This window comes from Barbus barbus, assembly GCF_936440315.1.
Source record: "Barbus barbus genome assembly, chromosome: 4".
In the NCBI taxonomy this organism is placed as follows: Eukaryota; Metazoa; Chordata; class Actinopteri; order Cypriniformes; family Cyprinidae; genus Barbus; species Barbus barbus.
Genome location: NC_136732.1, coordinates 37,915,573 through 37,936,087, shown reverse-complemented (window position 1 = coordinate 37,936,087; position 20,515 = coordinate 37,915,573). Strand labels below are relative to the sequence as shown.

At 35.6% G+C, this 20,515-nt stretch overlaps 1 protein-coding gene across 2 annotated transcripts; it reads left to right on the top strand.

Moving 5' to 3' along the window:
• Positions 1–4,348: 4,348 nt before the first annotated feature.
• LOC306863771 (hepatic leukemia factor-like) lies at positions 4,349–19,649 on the top strand. 2 transcript variants are annotated; one of them, XM_079407325.1, is made up of 4 exons: positions 4,349–4,686; positions 6,260–6,589; positions 15,034–15,245; positions 15,521–19,649. In XM_079407325.1, the coding sequence occupies exons 1-4, from the start codon at positions 4,572–4,574 to the stop codon at positions 15,734–15,736; spliced, it is 873 nt and encodes a 290-aa protein (XP_079263451.1). In that variant the 5' UTR covers positions 4,349–4,571; the 3' UTR covers positions 15,737–19,649. The 2 variants fall into 2 exon arrangements, with proteins under 2 accessions (XP_079263451.1, XP_079263450.1); XM_079407324.1 differs by having other exon boundaries at positions 4,380–4,692; positions 15,521–19,648.
• The last annotated feature ends 866 nt before the right edge of the window (positions 19,650–20,515 follow it).

The following is a 20,515-nucleotide window of genomic DNA, read 5'->3' as shown; positions in this document are numbered from 1 at the left end:
TTCTGAACAGAAATGCAAAGAACAAAGCAGTTTTCATTGAATGAAACAGAGAGCTTCAATAAAGGAAATGCTTTAACTAGGAAACATCTAAAAGAACCACAAACAAGGAGGCGTTTCTAAAAGCATCTCGGTTAGCCTGCTGCCCAGACGGGAAATCTGAATATCCCAAAACAAAGACATCACTGTTTGGTTTTCTGTGTAATTAAACATTTATTATATAGTTTATTCATTTGAAACTACGTTTGTTTTAAATGTGTTTCGTGCACACGAAAGGGAATCTTATTAACAATGCAGTATTTTTTTAAACAATGCAATAACAAAAGGCAAAGCATCTCTTCATGAATTAAAAAAGGAGACAATGAAAACATACACGAAACATACGGGAAAGAAACTTTATCTGACAGCGTGAAGTACCTATAAAATCTCCATTTTCATCTCCATTTCTCTTCCTCAACTAATAATAATGTGAGCTCATGTTTCTACTGTCTGAAGTGAAATATGATCATAGAATATAGATTATACAAACAAGTATCTTTCATTTTTGCCTGCTTTCTTGCACTTAATAGACGTAATAGAGATCCAAATGTCTTGATCTGTTAAATATTTAGGATGGTTATATGTCAATTTATTTTGCTAAAAATAGTAGTATTGTTAATCAGAAATAAATTAGCCACTTTCTTGAAAGAAGAAAAAAAGTCTCTTATGCTCATAAGGCTGCACGTTTGATCAAAAAGTAGAGTAAAAATTTAAAATGACTGTTCTTCACTTGAATATATTGTAAAATGTAATTTATTGCTCTGATCAAAGCTGAATTATTAGCAGCATTATTCCCGTCTTTAGTGTCACATGATGCTTTAGAAATCATTCTAAATGCTGATTTGCTGCTCAAGAAACATTTTATTTTTACCATCAATGTTGAGATTCATTTTTTTTTTTTTTCAAAACTGTGATACATTTGAAATCCTTTGTAACATTATAACATTCTTTACTGTCACTTCTGATCAAATGAATGCATCCTTGCTAAAAACCAAAAAAAAAAATCTTTCTAAAAGCCAAACTTTTTTTATTATTTATGAAATTTTAGCAGCTAAGAAAGACACAGGCATACATGTATTTGGCCAATAATCCTTTTATTTTCTGCGGTATGCTGCAAAGAGCCCACAGCATTCAACTCCCACTAGAAATTTGGCTATTTTTAAAATGTATCTCCTCTGTGATTCACGCAGGCCTTCGGGATGAATACAGTAGCTGCTGCAGGATGTGATGGGAGAAAGGAAAGCGGAGAGGACAGGAGCTGTGACTGCGGGCCATTCGCTCCAGCGTGAGGGTCGTGTATCTGTGGGTGGAGTGAGTGGGCCCAACACAACACGGCATCCTTTAATTCACCAGACTCCCGTCTGTGCATCTTGCTATATTTAGATGTTGGTACTAGGGATGCACGATATTATCGGACTGATATCAAAATCGGCCGATAATGACTTTAAATGTAAATATCGGCATCGGCCTGACATGCAAAATTATGCCGATATGTCTTGCCGATAAGGGGAAGGGGTTAACTCGCATGTGCTCAGGGTGTGCTAGCGATTAGATCACGTCAGCAATGTGGCTCATTCTTGAAGCAAAGTTTTGTCTGAATGATGAATAGATTGACTGTTTTGGATCGCTGCATTTAATGTGTGAAGGCATGTACAGAATGATGCGTTCGGTGTGGGATAGAGTAAACAGTTATAGCACAAGCAGGGGCAGCAGTGACAGCCTCCCCCAGGTCCTAATGCCCGTTCGGTAAGGAGTTTTAATAGTAGGGGCGCAGTTGGCCTACTTCTAATTAAATTAAAAGTAAAATAGCCTACACAAATAACATTTAGACTGTGTTTCTGATTAAATAAAGCAGTAATTGATGTAATAAAATAAGTATGTTTTGATTTAATGGTCAGAAGCTATAGCTTACATGAAAAAAAAAATCACAAACATGACACTTGTAAATTAAATAATTTTATATATACTGATTTATTCATTAATGTGTAATGTTTTATTTTTTAAACAAATCATGAGCTCTAAAAGATTTTCTGAATTTTTACAACTCTTTTGTTTTAGACCATCTACAAATGTTAAATATTAGGGTTAACACTGCATCTTTCTGGGGGAAAAAATGCAGCGATTGATATAGTTGATTTATATTTATTTTCAAAGCTTCAATGTACTGTTAAAAACCTTTATTATTTTTTATTTAATTCTAATAAATAAGTTCTTGTTAAAAACTAACCAAAATTAATAATATTTTGTTTATAATTTCTGCACAGTAGAGACTTGGTGATGTTTCCAAACAAAACGAAATATATCGGTATCGGCATTGATATCGGCCAAAATGAGTCGAAAAATATCGGCATATCGAATATCGGCAGAATTCCAATATCGTGCATCCGTAGTTGGTACTGATACAACCCTAGCCTTCATTTCTAGGCAATTGTAGTTCATTGGATTCCTATCAGACTGGCACATCTCTTTAATTGTGAAATGTGTCATTTCAATAAATTGAGACGGGAGGGAATGCAGGTGACACGTCAATGAAACTGCAGTCTCAGCAGCGAATGTGTTTCCTCCACATCGTATTTTATCTCTCAGGACAGGGAACAGATTGGGTGCCACTGTTACTCCACGAATAACAGACTAATAGATGGATGATAGATAGATAGATAGTTTTATCCTCTTGTTGTATCTGCAGTGTCAGTGTTTGTGTTGCTTGTTAGTGAGTTTTTCAGTGAGATTCCACAGCTGCTGTAAGATGATGCTGATGATGCTGATGCAGTTGTCATGGCGTCTATTCTTTTCCACTGTTCATTCTTTCTCTCTTGTGTGTGTGTGTGTGTGTGTGTGTGTGTGTGTGCACGCCTCCTCACAACAGTCCTTTGCTGTGGCAACCGCCGTTACTAAGCATGACACATGAGACTCTGTCACACGCTCCGTCTCACGCACCTGCCGGGCACGCGCGCACCCCCTGCATGACAGTAGATATTTAAATTATTTTAAAGCACTCACACTCGACTGTATAATTGTATCTTTATATCTAAGGAATCAACAGGCGATGAGAGCTGATTTCCACGAGAGCGCTGATGATGTGGTGATCAGTGTAAATGTGCAGACATGAAGTCAGAGCTGGATCTGTTTTCACAGACTCACTCTACAAGGATCGCGAACACATGACATTCAATGTGCCGTGGCCCGGTCTGATCTCACCGGAATTACCGACTGGCTGCTGCTATTGGACAAAAATAGGTCAGTTCCAGCCGAGGGCTGAACGCTGTCCAGATGTTCCTAAAGTCAGCGTATTGCGCACCAGCTTCGCTGTGATTGGATGCCGGGCTCCGCGCACCCAACTCTCCACCAATCACACGCACGCGTGTTCTCGTTCTGGTGACTGCTGGTTACTAACACTGGCTGTTACTGTGTAGTCAGGGAGCATTGGCTATTCCAAGAAGAAGCTTTTGTGTTTAGGTACGTCAGAAATTGGGAGTGTTTACTATAAAACAATGCATTTAGTTCAACTTATTTCCTGATTTTACTTTATGCATATCAGAGTCTGATTGATTATTGCATCTATATTGTTCCACGAAGCATTCTCTAGCTGTCCTTCAAAACACAATGAGCTGCTTATGTACACAGCATTGTAGGCACCAGACAGTTTCTGCCGATGTAGAGAGTTCCAGATCACTAGGTTTGGAACAGTTTTATTATTGTTAACTAAAACTAAAAGCATGGTTGCAAAAAAAGAAAAAAAAAAGAAAAAAGAAAGCACTAAAATTGCTAACTGGAAGAAAAATAAAATGAACTAAAACAAAACAAACAAATAAATAAAAGAATATATATATATATATATATATATATATATATATATATATATATATATAATAAAGAGCGAATAATAAATTGCTAAAGATCAATACTGAAAATATACAAATAAAAACTAATCAAAATATTAGCATATATAAATCTAAACTATGCCTATAATAGTATAAAAATAATACTAAAGTAACAATGCTGTGTTATAATGTTTAACGTTTCAATATTTAATATTAATTTAATCCATTTTGAGGTAGTAATTATGCATCAGGAATAGAATAGTTGAATGATATTAAATCATTCTATTATTTTCATGTGTACTTCTCACATTTCAGTGATTTTTATTGGTAGTAAAAACAGCATAATGTGAAGACATTGCAGTGGTTACAATGTAATAATCTTCAAACCAAAACGAATGTAATCCAGAATTTACAACAATGTATCGAGTCATGACGGAAGAAGACGCCCCCGCGCTCTCATTGGTCGGGGCTCTATTGGTCGGGGTCTGTCCATTGACGTCACGGACATCTGTCTTCGCACATGGAATTGCGAATCAATTGCGCTTTTGCGCTCCAGCCAACCGAGCTCACGGACGCGCGAGAATATCCCCCGCTCATCGGTGCTGCACACGGGCTGAGGACTGTATTCCGACACCCCGCTGTAGAGCTTTTATTTTTATAAGTTGGCTTTTTAAAATTTCGTTTCTTCTGCAAGACTGAGCTCTCCTTTACGCGATGGAGAAGATGTCTCGATCTCTTTCTATAAACCCAACTTTCCTACCTCCGACCCACGGCGTCCTGAAATCCCTGCTGGAGAATCCCATGAAGCTGCCCTTCCACCACGATGAAGGTAAAGGTGGGTGGATGTTGCTTTGGAAAGTTTAAATGGTCTTCTGTATCAGCTGTTGGGTGTCAGGCGCGGTGCGCGCTTCGCTTTCATTATAACCTGCGCGTAAACGCGCGGCATGTCACGGTATTTTACCCGTGCATGCATGCTGTCATGTATAATTGATTTGAATTCTGATGTTATTTTAGATGGAAATTGATGTTTATTATCATATTTAGGTTGATATTTGCATTGCATTTCAGTGCATTGCATTCATCTTACGCACAAACATAAATCCATTGCGCAGTGGATTTAGCCGAAATGCATGATGTTACCTGCTTCAAATACGCTTATTTTGCTGTCTGTTAAGCATTTTCTCACAAAGAGGCAGAATAAGCAGTCTACTCAACCGATGCTGACTTTATTTGGATAGAAGAATTCGCAAGCAATGGAGAGGATTTGTATTTTGCTCCCTATAGAGGGCGCCACTGAGAGGCTCTGATTGTTTTTGTGCTACCTCAATCCTCATCACACGTTTATAGTATAAATAAAAGGCTGTTTTATCTTTGGATGCACATAAGCAGGTGTCATGCATTGGCAAGATATAAAATATGCATGCTGTTTTTGTTGTTGTTTTTCAGTGTGCACAATAAATATGTTGATTTGGTTGCATTTTTGGATCGGCTCACCCAGATTCTTCCCTCTCATGTCATTCTTTCTAAAACTGTACGTTCTTTCTTTTCTGGAGAAATGCTGAGAAATAGCCATTCTTTTCCAGGGCTGAGCACCAAAATCACAAAAAGCACCATAAAAGTAAAAGCTGGTAAAAAGACTGCGCTGTTGTATGACTTTAGAAGACCTTGAGTAGAGTGCAATAATGTGTCATGGGCCCCTTTTAAGATGCGTTGAAACAGTGCATATTGTAAAAAGCTCTGTGTGCATAAAATGATTTAAACTGAATCAAATTTTGATACTTCTGTGGTGCTTTTTATGGGACTTGAGCTGCAACTTTTGTTATATGAAAAATAAATGCCTGAATATAGCTCAAAAGTCCTTCTTTAGTGTTTAATAGTAACGTTTTGGAAAAAAAAAATCAATCAAATTTTTTTCATGAAAAAGCATATTTTCATAAAGATTTCTTTCATTGTGAAATTTACATTTGCACCCCAAATTCTCATTGCTTTTTTATTATTAAAATCAGCATAAATTAAATGTAGGTTTGGAACAACACAAAAATGTAATAAATAATAAAAATAATATTTACATAAAAAGCATATTTTATTAAGATTTTTTTTTTAATTGTGAAATTGAGAAAATTAAGCACATTTTTTACCCCAAATTCTCATTATTCACATTGCAGTGTAAAATTACTATAATAAAGTAATTAATAAATAGTAAATAGTAAAAATGGAATAGTAAATAGTTATAATAATAGTAAAAATAATAATAATAATAATAATAATTAATTAAAATCTGCATAAATGCAGGTTTGGGATAACACAAAGGTGTAATAAATAATACTTTACAAAAAGAAAATAAGTTTTTTTTTTTAATACTATGTCAATTAAGCAATAACACCTGCATTTTGTTCCTTCAGGGTTTGGGAAAGAGAAAGAGAAGGAGAAGAAGTTGGAAGAGGATGGAAATGCTCTTGACACTTCTCAGTCCGCCTTCTTGGGCCCGACGCTGTGGGACAAGACCCTGCCGTACGACGGCGACAACTTCCAGCTGGAATATATGGATTTAGAGGAGTTTCTGTTGGAGAACAATATTCCCGCCAACTTTGGGAGCGAGCAGAGCCGGCCTTCCCAGCAGCCGCCCTCCACCCCGCCCACGCCTTCGGTGGTGGATCGCAGTAACCGGACAGCCACATCCGTTCACTCTGTGATTGTGGGCCAGAACTGCCTCCAGAGTCCCAGAAGAGCAGGTACCGACCCGAGCCTTAAAATGACACCCGAAATCTGATCTCTTAAAAATAGCGGGTTTTCCATAGAAGATCCACTTTGGGTTCCAAAAAGAACCTTTCAGTGAACAGTTCTAAAAAAGAACATATTTAGAACCTTCTGTAGAATGAAAAGATTCCATGGATGTTAAAGGTTCTTCATGGAACCATCAGTGCAAATAAAGAAATGTTATTTTTTAAGAGTGAATCATCTTCTGCATGTCACTTTGGTTAATTATCAATGCTTTCTGTAAAGAAGACAGATTTAAAGATTCTCCAACGTAATAATAACCCAAAACTCAAGCGTCTATCGTGGAGTTTTGAGTTTTGAAGCATTCGTCGGATTCCTTGGACTTGCGCTCGCAGCAGTGTTGTGCCTTTCAGACCAAATCAAACCTGTTTTTCACTAGAGGCTGCAGAGGAAAACAGGAAGAATGTGCATTTGAATTCATTTGACACTGCACAGATTTTGTAAGAAAAACCATAGATGATTTGCACATGCACATGGTGCCCTTCATTCTGATGCATTGGTGCATTACACAGTGACAGGTGTAAAAAGTAGAAAGTAAAAAAAAAAAAAAAGTTTAGTAATGGTTTTTGCTGCACCAGTGCAATATGTGACCCTGGACCACAAAACCAGTCTTAAGTGTCAATTTTTCGAAAGTGAGTTTTCTAAATAATCTTTCCATTGATGTATGGTTTGTTAGGATCGGACAATATTTGGCTGAGATACAACTATTTGAAAATCTGGAATCTGAGGGTGCAAAAAAATCTGAATATTGAGAAAATCTCCTTTAAAGTTGTTCAAATGAAGTTCTTAGCAATGCATATTACTAATCAAACATTAAGTTTTGATAAATTTACGGTAAGACATTTACTACATATCTTCATGGAACATACTAAATATACGAATAATTTTGGCATAAAATAAAAATCTATAATTTTGACCACACATACTTCACACGCTTTTACAGCCATTAAACCTGTCATGTGACATTAGACAAATTTCCAACAACATGCGTCACACCTTTAATTTGCATAAATGCAGTTAGTGCATTCAATCATGTATGTTTTATGGCTAGGCGGACACCCTATAGAGACATGAATGTGACATTCCTCCTGTTAACACATCAAAATGATAGTTTATGGATGTTGGTAATGCAGGTATTTAAGCACGCATGGATGAGCAATGACTAACAAACACACCCAACACACTCCTACATACATGACTGGAGATTATTTGGGAAAATCTCACAAAGCACAGTCCATTTAATCCCCAAAATCAAAATGAGTAAAAATTATAGTATTTTGCATAAAGAAAATCAAGCATATTTTCATGACCATTCCGATTTAGTTTTATTGCAACATTAATAATACAGCACATCTTCATCCTAAATTCTCATTACTGAATTACAATGAAAACTTACTTTAGAACAGCATTAATACATAAATACGCAAGCAAGCATAAATTAGCTTCAATGAAAAGCACAGTAAATGCTACCACACTGTTAAAAAAGCAAAAAAGTTGAACTTAACATTTTAAAGCAACCAGCTTTTTGAGTTCTCTCAACTTATTTTTGTAGGAGATTCTCAACTTTTTGTTGTATAAACTTAACAAGTTGATAAAAATAAAAAATATCAAAAAAATAAAAAAAATTACAGTGCAAGGTAACATATACAATCACAATAATTTTATTTATTGTTATTTATGTAATTTTTGAAATATGTAACATCCTAACAGTTTTTTTATCTACAAATTTATATCATTAATTATCACTAATTTACATAATATCATTTATAATAATATAATATAATAGTGAAATATAACCTGTTTCGACAGGTTTCAGGAGATTCATTTATTCATATATGTAGGAATATATTTCTATAACATTTTATTGGAATTTTTGATGTTAAGAGGGAAGTTGACAGTTTAATATAATATTTAAGTGTAAGGATTTATCAAATCTGGACTTTATAGCCACTTCAAGTGATTAAAAATGAAGTGAAATGAATAATCTCAAAAGAATTTCTTCTATTCAAAAATATTGTCAATATGTTGTATTTTTAATTAAAATATTCTAAATATTTTATATTTAAAATATATACAAGTTTTAATATATAAAACATTCGTTTTTTATTTAAATGTAAAATTTATTCAAATTTAAATAAAATATTTTTGTATTTAAAACATATATGATATACTGAATAAATTCATTCTGGGAAATTAATTGTTCTTCCACCATACAATGAAAGTTACATTTATTTTATGGATAAATTAAATCATATTTGTAAATGTCATTTCAAATTATTATTTGTAATATCATTAACGTTTTTCGATCATTCCATATCATGTGTGTAAATATCAAATGAAATGTCTTCCTCTTTATTTTGATTTGATGAAATATTGAATATTTGACAGGACATTCATCCACTGATATTTTGGACACATGGTGCATCTGAAAGCAGTTGGGAATATTAGTCTGCCAAGATTTACAACAACCTATAGACTTTATAGCCACTTCAAGGGAATACAAGTGTATAGAGTGTGTAAAGTATCCCTGTGCATGCTTTTTTTTAGACGGGTCTCTGTACTATTAGTTTGAAACACAAGCGGTCTCACCTCAGGCGCGTCAGATTCGCTTCACTGTGAGTCTTCAGTGCGCGTTTACATTTCTGCTTGCGCGTTTAGATGTGCGTGTGTGTGTGTGTGTTCTGTCTAGACGGGCTGTTCAGACTCCGTTTTGCACATTTCGGTTCACGTGAAACCAGCGCGTTCCCAAAGCAGCGTGCGCCGCCATGTGATCAACACATGAGTCCGCGTGTGCCGAGCTGCTCAGAGAGAGAGAGAATGACACGCCCCTCCCATATTCCTCTCCAGCCTAGGCTCCGCCCCTCGCTCTCTGACACGCCCCCGCGCCCCTCCCACCTGTGTGCGTGCATCTGTCTGTGTTTTTCGCAGCAGAACACTATGTTCTCAATGAGACACATTTTGCCAGCGTCGCGCCGATTCACGTGCGGCCGCTTGAGCAGAAAACACAGAAGGGAAAAGAGAAAGAAGCACGCATAACAGTGTTATCACAACAGAGCAAAATTCAGTTTCATTTTAGAAACGGCTCTTTTTGCTTCTTGAGTTGCATCTGAATTAGCCTAAATTGACAAGAGAATTTATTGAATTGCAATTCACAGAAATTCAGCACAAATAATTGCATAATATTTTTTTCTTTAATATGTTGTAGCCTATACATTTGGCAAATGAAGAGCAATGCAACTTTTTTTTTTTTCAGAGAAATTAAGAAAATTTTAAATATATTTTATAAAATAATACAATTATATTTAAATACATGCAAATGTATATTTTAATACTATATGTATTTAATATTTACTTGGCCACACACCACTTCCCTTTCCCCTTTATAAAAATGAATAATTGAATAAATAAATTAATAAATAGTAATACATTAATTATGTGAAATTAATTATTCTTCCACCTCCATGGTTTATCAAATAAAGGATAATTTAATTATATGAATTAAATCATCTTTGGGAATGAAGTATAGTTTTGAAGCTTTTTGTCAATTTTTCCGATAACTTATTCAGAATATTTAGCATTTTTTAAATGGTAAATGTATTTTTTTTTTTTTACAATAATTTAATTTGTAATATATTAAATGTTGTAATAACATATGTATTTAATAGTATATAATTAATATATTATGACATTAATTACATTTGTTCTGGGAGTAATTATGGTTGTTCTTCAACCATGCTTCATACAATGAAAATTTAATTAAGTTAAATAATATTTGTAAATTAAGCCACATTTTGCCACATTGTTTTCAGAGATCTTAATGAAAAAAAAAATATTTTTAAATATTTCTAAAATGTGTTATGTAATTTTACACACATGCTTATTACATTTCAAATGTGCACCTAACATACCATACATACTGAATTGTCTATTGTGTATATTGTGTTTGTGCTATTTGGCACATTGTCCATTTTTGTATATTTGTACATTATTTATTTTATTTTTATTTTTTATTATCTGTGTCCTGTCATTCTGTCGCACTGTGGAGCTTCTGTCACTAAAACAAATCAAATGTGCAAACATACCTGGCAATAAAGCTCATTCTGATTCTAATATATGTAATGTATTATTTAATATAATCTTCATCTAATATTATATATTTTAATATATTATGGCATTTTGAATAAATGTATTAACTAAAACTAATTAATTAAAAGCTATTTTGTTCATATGGGAGTGAATGAACATCCTAGTGACTTAAAAAAAAAAAGAAAAGAAAATAGATGCATTATTAAATTCTACATTTACAGCAGTTGCTTGCATTTATGTCAGTTTCTTTCGATTTTCTTTCCTTGAAAGCAAATGTAAATGACTATTCTGCATCAAATCAGATTCACCGTTAAATAATTCACTTCTGGATGGTTGTGCTTTCTGCACAGTATCCAGCTGCGGGTCAGTCTGTCGCTCTTCAGCTCGCTCTGTCTCTGTGAAAGTCTGTCAGTGGACTTCGCTCTCTCTGTGCGTGAGAGGACTAGTGTTTATGTACTGTTAGCAATAGATAGCAGAGCGAAACGAGGACAAGTGGAGGTTATTCATCAGCTTTGAGCACCAGAATGGATTGAGATAGTGACGTTAGTTGTGATAATAAACAAACACAGAAGGCAGAGGGCAGAAACAATGTCCTGACGCCTCCAGAAAGTCTCCTCTGCTCCCCAAGGCTGCATTTATTTGATTTATAATACAATATAATGAGTAAAATTGGGAAATATTATTAATATGTAAAATATCTATTTTAAATATCAATATAATTTGAAATGTAATTTATTTCTGTAATCAAAGCTGCATTTTCAGCATCATTACTCCAGTCTTCAGTGTCACAAGATCCTTCAGAAATCAATGTAATATGCAGGAATCTTTTATAATATTATAAATGCCTTTACTGTCACTTTTGATCAGTCTACTGCATTCTTGCTGAAAAAAAGTGTACAATTTAATCAAAATAACAATTTGAAAAAATCTTAAACTTTTAAATTGTAGTGTAGTTCAGCCCCTGCTGGTCAATGTTGCAACTGCAACACTCAAAAGCAAAAAAGGTTGTTTTTCCCTTGATGGCCATTTAACAGTAGTAATGCATCTTTGAAAAAAACTGCATATATAAAAAAAATGCATATAAACAAAAGTAAGCACACGTATATTTGTCGCTGTGTGTTTGAGTTACTCACTGCTGTTAACTCAAAGGAATCAGACTCCTTCCCGATGCTCTTCCTCACTGCTGGTGGCTTCAGAGGGATTTTGTGTTTTCAGGAAAGATCAGAATTCCTGATCGGATGACGTCCTAGACCATGAAACAGTCCAGAAGCACACAGCCAATGGAAAGCTGCTCCTTGCGCTAAATCCTATTAGTGCCCCTTATCTGCTCTCTGCTGCTCTTTAAAACTCTCCATAACAGTTTTATACCACAAATTTAAATAAAACTGAATACAAAGAATGTTTTAGTCAGTTTCTTGTCAATTTAGAATAAGTGAAAACACTTACTGAACCCAGAAAAGCATTCGGACACCAGGGTTATTATAGTCTAACTAAAATAAAAATAAACATTTTATTTCTGCTAGTCGCCAATTTGCCAACATTTCTCATTTCAATTAACTTGATGTATCATCAAAATTACTAAAGATGAAAAAAAAAAAAAAAAAAAATTAAATTTTATTAAAATTAAAAAAACATTCGTTTCTTGAAAAAAAAAAAAAAATATATATATATATATTTCTCAACATTTCTCATTTTATTTCTGTTTAACCTGATATCCTCAAAACTGAAATAAAAATCAATAAAAAATGATATAAAAAAACTACTAAAAATGACAAAAGCTCACAACAAAATTACTGAAACCTTAACTCAAATTAAAACAGAAAATATGTTTAAAATGGATTCAAAACATTAATATTATTATTAATATTAATAAAAACTATATATATTAATATGTTGATACTAAAATAATAATTGGACACTCAAGTCACTTTGTTGTTTGTATTTTATTGCATCATATTTGTCTATTATTATATATAATATTTGGATAGAGAGACATACTATACTGTTTTGAATTTTATTATTATTATTAACTTTGTTCTTAATTGTTTTCCCCTTAATTACCTTCATATTGTAAATTAACTTTTATTATACATATATTTTTACATCTCTTTTTCGTGTGTGCTTGAGGTGTTGCCAAATGCGGTGACATTCAGACATAGCTGATAATTTTATGGCAGATGTACTGTATATTTGCTGACGTCTGCCGCTCGTGGCTCGTTTCGCCTCTTATCAGCACTCTTATCGCTGGTGAAAATAAAGCTTGTTAGGGCGTCTTCTTCCTGCAGCCGTCCACTCCCCCGAGCGCAGACGCCTCCCTTCCCTCCGTGTGTGTGTGTTTGAGGAAGTGAAGGCCAGGGTTCAGGGGACGGTCATGATCACACCCCTGAACGCTCTGCCGCCCAGCACTTGCTCTCTCACTCTCACTCATGAGACTCCGCCTCCCGCTCCAGACAGAGGCCTGTGATTGGCCAGCAGACATCCACCCCTCAGGCCCAGATCAGATGCTCTGAACAGACTGACCCTGCGTCCCTATGTGCATACTATCCACCCTATCTGCCCTAAATAGTATTGAAAATTACTAATATCACATAGAATTTAGGATGGCTAGCATGCACATTGGGACTCTTGTGAGGTTTATTCAGACGGCGTCGTGTGGAGATCAGAGCTGTTATACAGGAATACGTCTGGAAGATCTAGAAACACACACACTTTATTTCACAGGCTTTTCTACTAACCATTAAACTTACGAGTGACTGTTTACTTTCTGTTGCTTGCAGGTGAAATATTGAAATAATGACTAATCGCAGCCTAATCTAAGCTTTCTCTGTATATATTCTCTTTATTCTGTTTGCTATAGATAGATGATCCTGAATGATTGTAAATTATGACTAATTATTATATTAATAGCATAAATATAGTAATATAGTATTATTTATAGTACATAATAATACATATATTATTATATGTGTTATACTAATTAGATATTATATTACTTTATTATGCTATTTTAAATAATAATAATTATTATTCTTATTATTGTTATTATTATTGAAAAGTCCTGAGTCATGCTGGCAGTTTGACCGTCATAAAGCTAGTCTTGATCGGGTCAGTTTAGATAAAGTCGTTCATGATTTACTGTCTTCTTGTTTGTAATTTGGCAGGGAAGCACACACACACACACACACACACACACACACACACACACACACACACAGAGAGAGAGAGAGAGCTTCGTCAGGCTTAAGCAGCGATCTGGGTCATGACCAAACCTCCCACTGCTTACAGCTGTGACCTCTGACCCCTGCTGTGTGTTTCTGCACAGCTCCTCATATTCACACTGCTGCAGCTCATGAAGGACAAGCAGCTTTTGAGTTTAATTGTGTATTCTTGAGGTCCCCACGGGTAAACAAGCTTATAAATTACACAGAATGAAGTTTTTTGAAAATCTAAAAATGCAAACAGTCTCCTGTGAGGGCTAAGTTTAGATGTAGGGTTGGTGTAGGGCAATAGAAAATACGGTCTGTACAGTAGAAAAACCATTACGCCTATGAGAGTCCCCACAAGGATAGTGTGTGTGTGTGTGTGTGTGAGTGATTGCGTGTGTGTGTGTGTGTGTGTGTGTGTGTGTGTGTGATTGCGTGTGTGTGTGTGTGTGTGTGTGTGTGTGTGAGTGATTGCGTGTGTGGACGTTTGCCAGCTCCTGGCTCTCCGCTCCTGTTTAATGACCCTTAAATCAGTCAAGAGATTAATTTGATCTTCTAATCCTTCACTAACGAACACACACATTTACAACACACTCTTGCTCTTGTGTTTGACGTGTTTGTTCAAATTAATCACGTAGTTGCCTTTACTGCATCAGTGTGCAGTGTGTTTTTAAGGCAATAAGCTTAGTTGCATTACATTAATATATTACATTATTATATATAATATAAGTAAATGTATTTATAAAATAATAAAAAAAACATATTATTATTCATATTATTATTTTATAGCACAAATTATATTATAAAACAAAAAATGATGTAATAATGATAATAATTATTATTTATTTATATTAATACAATTGTGCTGTATAAAACAATACTGTATTTATAACATTATTATTTATATTATTAATTGGCCATATAAATTATACTATAAAACAATTATGTAACTAGCTTTTTAAAATAAATTTCTCTGGTCTAGTAAGCATTTTATAATAATGTTAATGTTTTAATTATGCTACTTTTTTTGCTGAGCAAGTTTCCTTTCTGTAATGATAATAAATATTTTTGAACAAATCCTGATTGGTTTTCTCTCTTCTCTGTCTCAGTTCTCCCCTCACGTGACACACCCAGTCCCATAGATCCAGACTCCATCCAGGTTCCGGTCAGGTACGAGCCCAACCCCGCAGACCTCGCCCTCTCCAGCGTCCCGGGACAGGAAATCTTCGACCCACGCAAGCGCAAATTCTCAGCAGAGGAGCTGAAGCCGCAGCCCATGATCAAGAAGGCCAGCAAGGTCTTCATTCCAGAAGACTTGAAGGTAAACACAAACACTGAAGCTTGAAGCACAGCGGGACGACAGAGAGCAGCCAATCAGAGAGTTAGTCACGAGTCATGTGACTGTAGGCAAACAATATTGTACATCTGTCTAAAAACATGTCAGAAATAAAAAATTTAGATTTATTCAGTTTTTTTGTTTGTTTGTTTTTAAGGAATTTTTGCGGAATAGAATATTTCATGGAATTTTGTCACTAGCGGTAATTCCAAACGGATAACTCGTTTTTCACATGTGTCTCTCTCTCCATCTCCACACAGGACGACAGATACTGGGCACGGCGCAGAAAGAACAACTTCGCAGCCAAACGATCCCGGGACGCTCGCCGGCTGAAAGAGAACCAGATCGCCATCCGCACAGGATTCCTGGAGAAAGAGAACACGGCACTCAGACAGGAAGTGGCCGACCTGCGGAAGGAACTCGGCCACTGCAAGAACATTCTGGCCAAATACGAGGCGCGACACGGCCCTCTGTGAGCCCCTCCCACCCACACAAACCCCGCCCACTCCCACGAATGCCCCGCCCACTACCAACCCCCCCAAGGACTTCTGCGTTTTTTCATGTTTCTCTTTTCACTTCTCTCTTTACAAACCCAGTTTGCGCTCTTTATTTGATTTTGTATTTCATGCGTGTCTTTTTACTCTTGTGTAGTTTCCACATTCACTTCTCTCTCTTTCCTTTTATTTGTTTCATTCATCCGTTTATTTCTTCACCAACGATGGATCGTCTGTCTGGAAATGGTTTTCTCTGGAGCGTTTTATACACCTGTAACACAGACTGATGAATATTTTCCTCGCCGCTCACCCTCCTGTCTGTCAATCAACCGCTCGGCCCATCCCCCTCTTCCCAGAGGCTCCGCCCACTCCCGCTCGAGCTTCTTTTTGTGTATATTAATATATTTTAGTTGAATAGCTGTAACGCACCAACAACTTTCGTTCTGTGAAGTGTGTAAAACACTAGCTAGAATAAGAACATGATGTTTGTTTTGTTCTTTTCCTATTCTATCAGTTTTATTTCACCATTTGTTTTAAAGCAACACCAGCGTAGTTTTTGGCGTCTTTCCCACATTGTCCATGGAGCAATAAGCCTGAATCTCTTCAGAGGGCAAAACACATGAAATGTAAGATAGCTTCTACATTAAAGTTTCTGCAAAGCCTGTTTCATAGCGCCATCATTTCTGCTGTAGTGCGGAAACTTTCCCTCCAGAAATGCTGAATCCATATTTGTCTGTCTTTCTGTCTCGCTCTAACTCCCTGCACTAAAGCGTGTTTCACAATCTGATCTGATGCAGCGTTTCTAGCTACACTATAATCTGCCTGATATATTTATGGACTTTCGTTTTTTTTTTTTTTTTTTGAATGGAAGAAATTTTTTCTAAAATATTCAGCTGTTAATTACTACTATTGTTATAGCTGTTCTTATTGTTATGGCTGTATAGTCATTTTTCCTGATTGTTTATTGTTTTATTGGATATTTCAGCATGACTATTGTTTCAGAGTTGCAGCCGAAATCTAATTGTGAATGGGTCTTTTTTAGGATGGACAATTATTGTATCCTCTCTTTTTATTTTTATTGTCATAATCTTTTTTTTTTTTTTTTTTTTTACCCAGAGCATGTTTTAGAATTTTGATTTGTCAGTACAAGCAGATATTTGTAGTGCTTTATTTTCTTTCTTTTTGTTTTGTAGCTTCGCGTGTCTGTTGGCTGTAAGACTGTAATGAACGTGTTTTAAGAGGTTTTGAGGCGTTCGTTGAGCAGGATGGTGTTGTCTCAAATACTGTGGTTGAAATCAGTTTGTTTACTGCAGACCAAAAGATACAGCACACAGATTTATTGATAGAACAGAGTTTTAATGTTTATATATATATGAAATCTATTCTAAGTTGCTTTTTTTGTACAGTATTTTTCCTATACAATACTGTCTGAATATTTTCAAGGCACAACAAATCCAGAGTATAAGGCAAGAGAAATATATGATAGCTTACGCATATATCTATTATTCAGAGCTAAGTGACATAGTGTTTTGATATATTATGAAGTATATAACTGGGAGTAAATGCGAAACCTGCCATCATGTCCTCAATTTTGGGCATTAAAAACCTTCTGCATCCTCGTATTCAAATAGGCTTTAGTATTCTGTCTCAGGGAACGCTAGCAGCCGGACCTCAAACCATAACTCGTAATAAATATTAAAATATATATATATCCTCCTGAGACACCAAGACCGAGGAGAGGGTGTGGTCCTGGTGAAACGTCCAATCATTTAGTATCTCTGTAAAGCCCTGAATGTGCTCTGTACAGGACATCCATACTTAGCACTGTGACATGTGAGGTCTCAGAGAAATTCACTGAAATGGAATATCCACTACAGAGGCAAAAACTCCATAGCTGGGTCTCAGGAGGATATATTGCTGTGTTTTTTCCTATAGGAAGGAGCTGCAATTCCTCAGTCTAACTCACATTCTTGATGCTGTGTAATGAGTTTCACTGCAGAGCATTACAGTATTGCTATTGGTTCTTTGAATGGAAATCTAAAGGCTATGCTTTTTAGTCTATACAGTTGAGTCTTTTTCACGACAGTGTTGATATTGAATGTTTAGTGCGGCAGCTCTGAGAGCTTTGCTTGGTTGAATGTTAGAAAAGTCTCGTAGTCGATGGAGTCACTGGGTTTGAGTACAATGTTGTTTTCTCTGGTCTGAGATCAGTTTTTTATTCCGTTTCTTCTATTAGAAGTTACAGGGTTTGAATCCAGGACTTCTGATCTCAGGTCAAAAGTTGCGTTTGATGTGCCGGTGACTTTGTCGACAGTAAAAGTCCTCATCTGCCCCAGTTCAGGCCAAAGTTGAGATGTGCACAGAGTTGTATTATTGAGGATTGATGGGGCAGAAATGCTGTTTTTTTTCCTCCATTTAATTTCCCTTGATTTTCTTCCTCATGTCTGTTTGTTTGTGGTATAAATGCAGATGTGAGACACGTGTAAAGCCCTGTGTAGACTGTTTCTATCTGTGTAAAACTGAAATAAATCCAGGATTAAGCCAAACCGCTTCTCGTGAATAATGACCCCCGAAAATACCTCCCTGAGGGCGTGAGGAAGACCCAACTCAGCTTTCAGCATTTCACCAAAGTGGTCCTCTCCTTGATTGATGGGAAAATTAATACAGGTTCTACCATTTATGCTTCCTTCATGTGCTATCAAAATGATTGTAGATATTAACAAATTGGACATGAACTGCCTATCAGGTTGTATTCATGACTGGGAAGCTGAGATCATTTTGATAGCCTACCTGGTTTTCCAAGTTGCGCGAATCATAAATTTTAAACATGGTGGAGGAAAGAACTATTGTTGTAGTTACGGTTGTAACATTAATGAAATTTCGCATTGCTCACGCAGAAATCATATAACCAACTTGAAAACGACCGTTTTCGCAATCGCGCCAAATTCCCAATCGCGTGGATTCCTATTGGAATGACTGGATTTCGCATGCAACATTTTCACTGGGAAAATAAACTGACAAACTGAAATGAAAGAATAAAGTAGCAAGCTTACCATCTCAATATTTAGCACGGGTTGTAAACAAATTAGATTTTCTTCAAAATACATTGCATATTTCTAAAATATCTAATACATTTTGGCTTTTATAAGATTTTCTTAAGTAATTGACAGTAAACCTTCAATAATCCTTCATGATTTCTTTTCTTTCCACATCAAAGCAACTGAAGGCGATTCATTCGTTATTAACCAACTCCAGAAAAGAGAAATTTCGATAGCGTGTGAAGGCAGCAACAACTCAAGCTGGACATTTTGGCAATAGATTAGCCTACATTGCAGATGATCTTGTATTCACATCGTTAGATGTTGCCTAACTTTAAAGGCCATAATCTCATAAATTCATTTTTGCAGTAGGCTCTTCCCTGTTTTCCAGGGAAGGACACAGCAGTGAGATTGTGTGAAACTGGTTGGCGTCTCTCTTTGGTAAAATTCACTACCTCAGTCCTGAAAGGAACCTATAACCACATTGAAACTATTTAGTCCAGTGCCTTGAATTACCACATACGATTCCACACATTTTAAAGCTTAAATTAGTCTCTTGGATCGGACCTGCATGAAAGGGCTCCCGCACTGCTCCAATCAGACTGACCCCAAAATCCCACCCTTATTCGACACAAACTCAGAATTCAGACAGTTCGTCTTGAAATGACAAAAACCGCCGTATTGAAGGCAACACCTGCAGACAGTCTATGAGAGAGACTTAAAGCTGGAGATGTTTGATCTTGTGTCTCACACAAACGGAAGCAGAAACCTGAACCTTTACTCTCTGCTGCCACCGTTTGACTCCTTGTTTTTCTCTGTATATTTAGTGTTCAATAAAGACTTCAGATTTTCTCTCAACATCTGTTATTGTCTTTTTTCATAACTTGGTTTGTCTGAATTCTAGGCATTAAAACCATGTTTTTTTGTTCCATGTGTTTTTTTTTTATAAAAATAACGAGGAATTATAAAAATTTGCAATTAAAGTTAGTTTTGGGCATGTTATTACATTTTGATTAAAATAAAAAAATTTTTTTTGTCCTCATAGGAATAACACGCACTGATAAATCACTCAAAAACATTATTTCAGTAGCCTATATGAATTATTAATACATGTCTAATTAGTATTCATGTACATTAGTTTGCATGGATTATTAATAATATAATAGAATAACAAAAAATGCAATAATAATAATATTACAGGTGAAGCGATCACAAACACACATGCATGAGAGTTACAGCTCGTGTTTATTAACACTTTAGAAACTTGTTCATTATTGGACACATGTAGTCTTTATAGTAACACCAGCACCAAAACACTAGAATGATGTGTGATGAGAACATCAGAAGCGTTAGAAGAGGTTTTGTAGTTGGATTTGAGAAGACCAGTGCAGAATTATGTGCCAAAACAAGATGTAGAAAGATTTTTACAAAAGTCTGTCCCACAGTATAAGAGGTGGTCGAAATGACTCTGTTCATGCAGTCTGAACACATCTCATCAAACTGGATGGAACATGATGGAATTACAAAAACAGGTCAATAATTCACCTTAAAAAAATCTAATAGCATATGAAGAAAAATGAGTAGAAAACCTGCTTTTACTCATACCAGCGCTTGCATAAACTTTCTTTAACGTCTGTAATTACAGGATGAAAAAATATGGATATTCTGATGCGACGTGAGAAGAATAAGCGTGTTTATAGACCACAGCGAAAATATTATAAAA

What these genes read in the sequence shown, in the direction of transcription:
- LOC306863771 (XM_079407324.1), top strand. Translation starts at nt 4,572, where the DNA reads ATGGAGAAGATGTCTCGATCTCTTTCTATAAACCCAACTTTCCTACCT. An exon ending in CCAGAGTCCCAGAAGAGCAG is followed by an intron (nt 6,590 to 15,033) that starts GTACCGACCCGA and finishes TCTCTGTCTCAG; the next exon opens with TTCTCCCCTCACGTGACACA. An exon ending in TCATTCCAGAAGACTTGAAG is followed by an intron (nt 15,246 to 15,520) that starts GTAAACACAAAC and finishes ATCTCCACACAG; the next exon opens with GACGACAGATACTGGGCACG.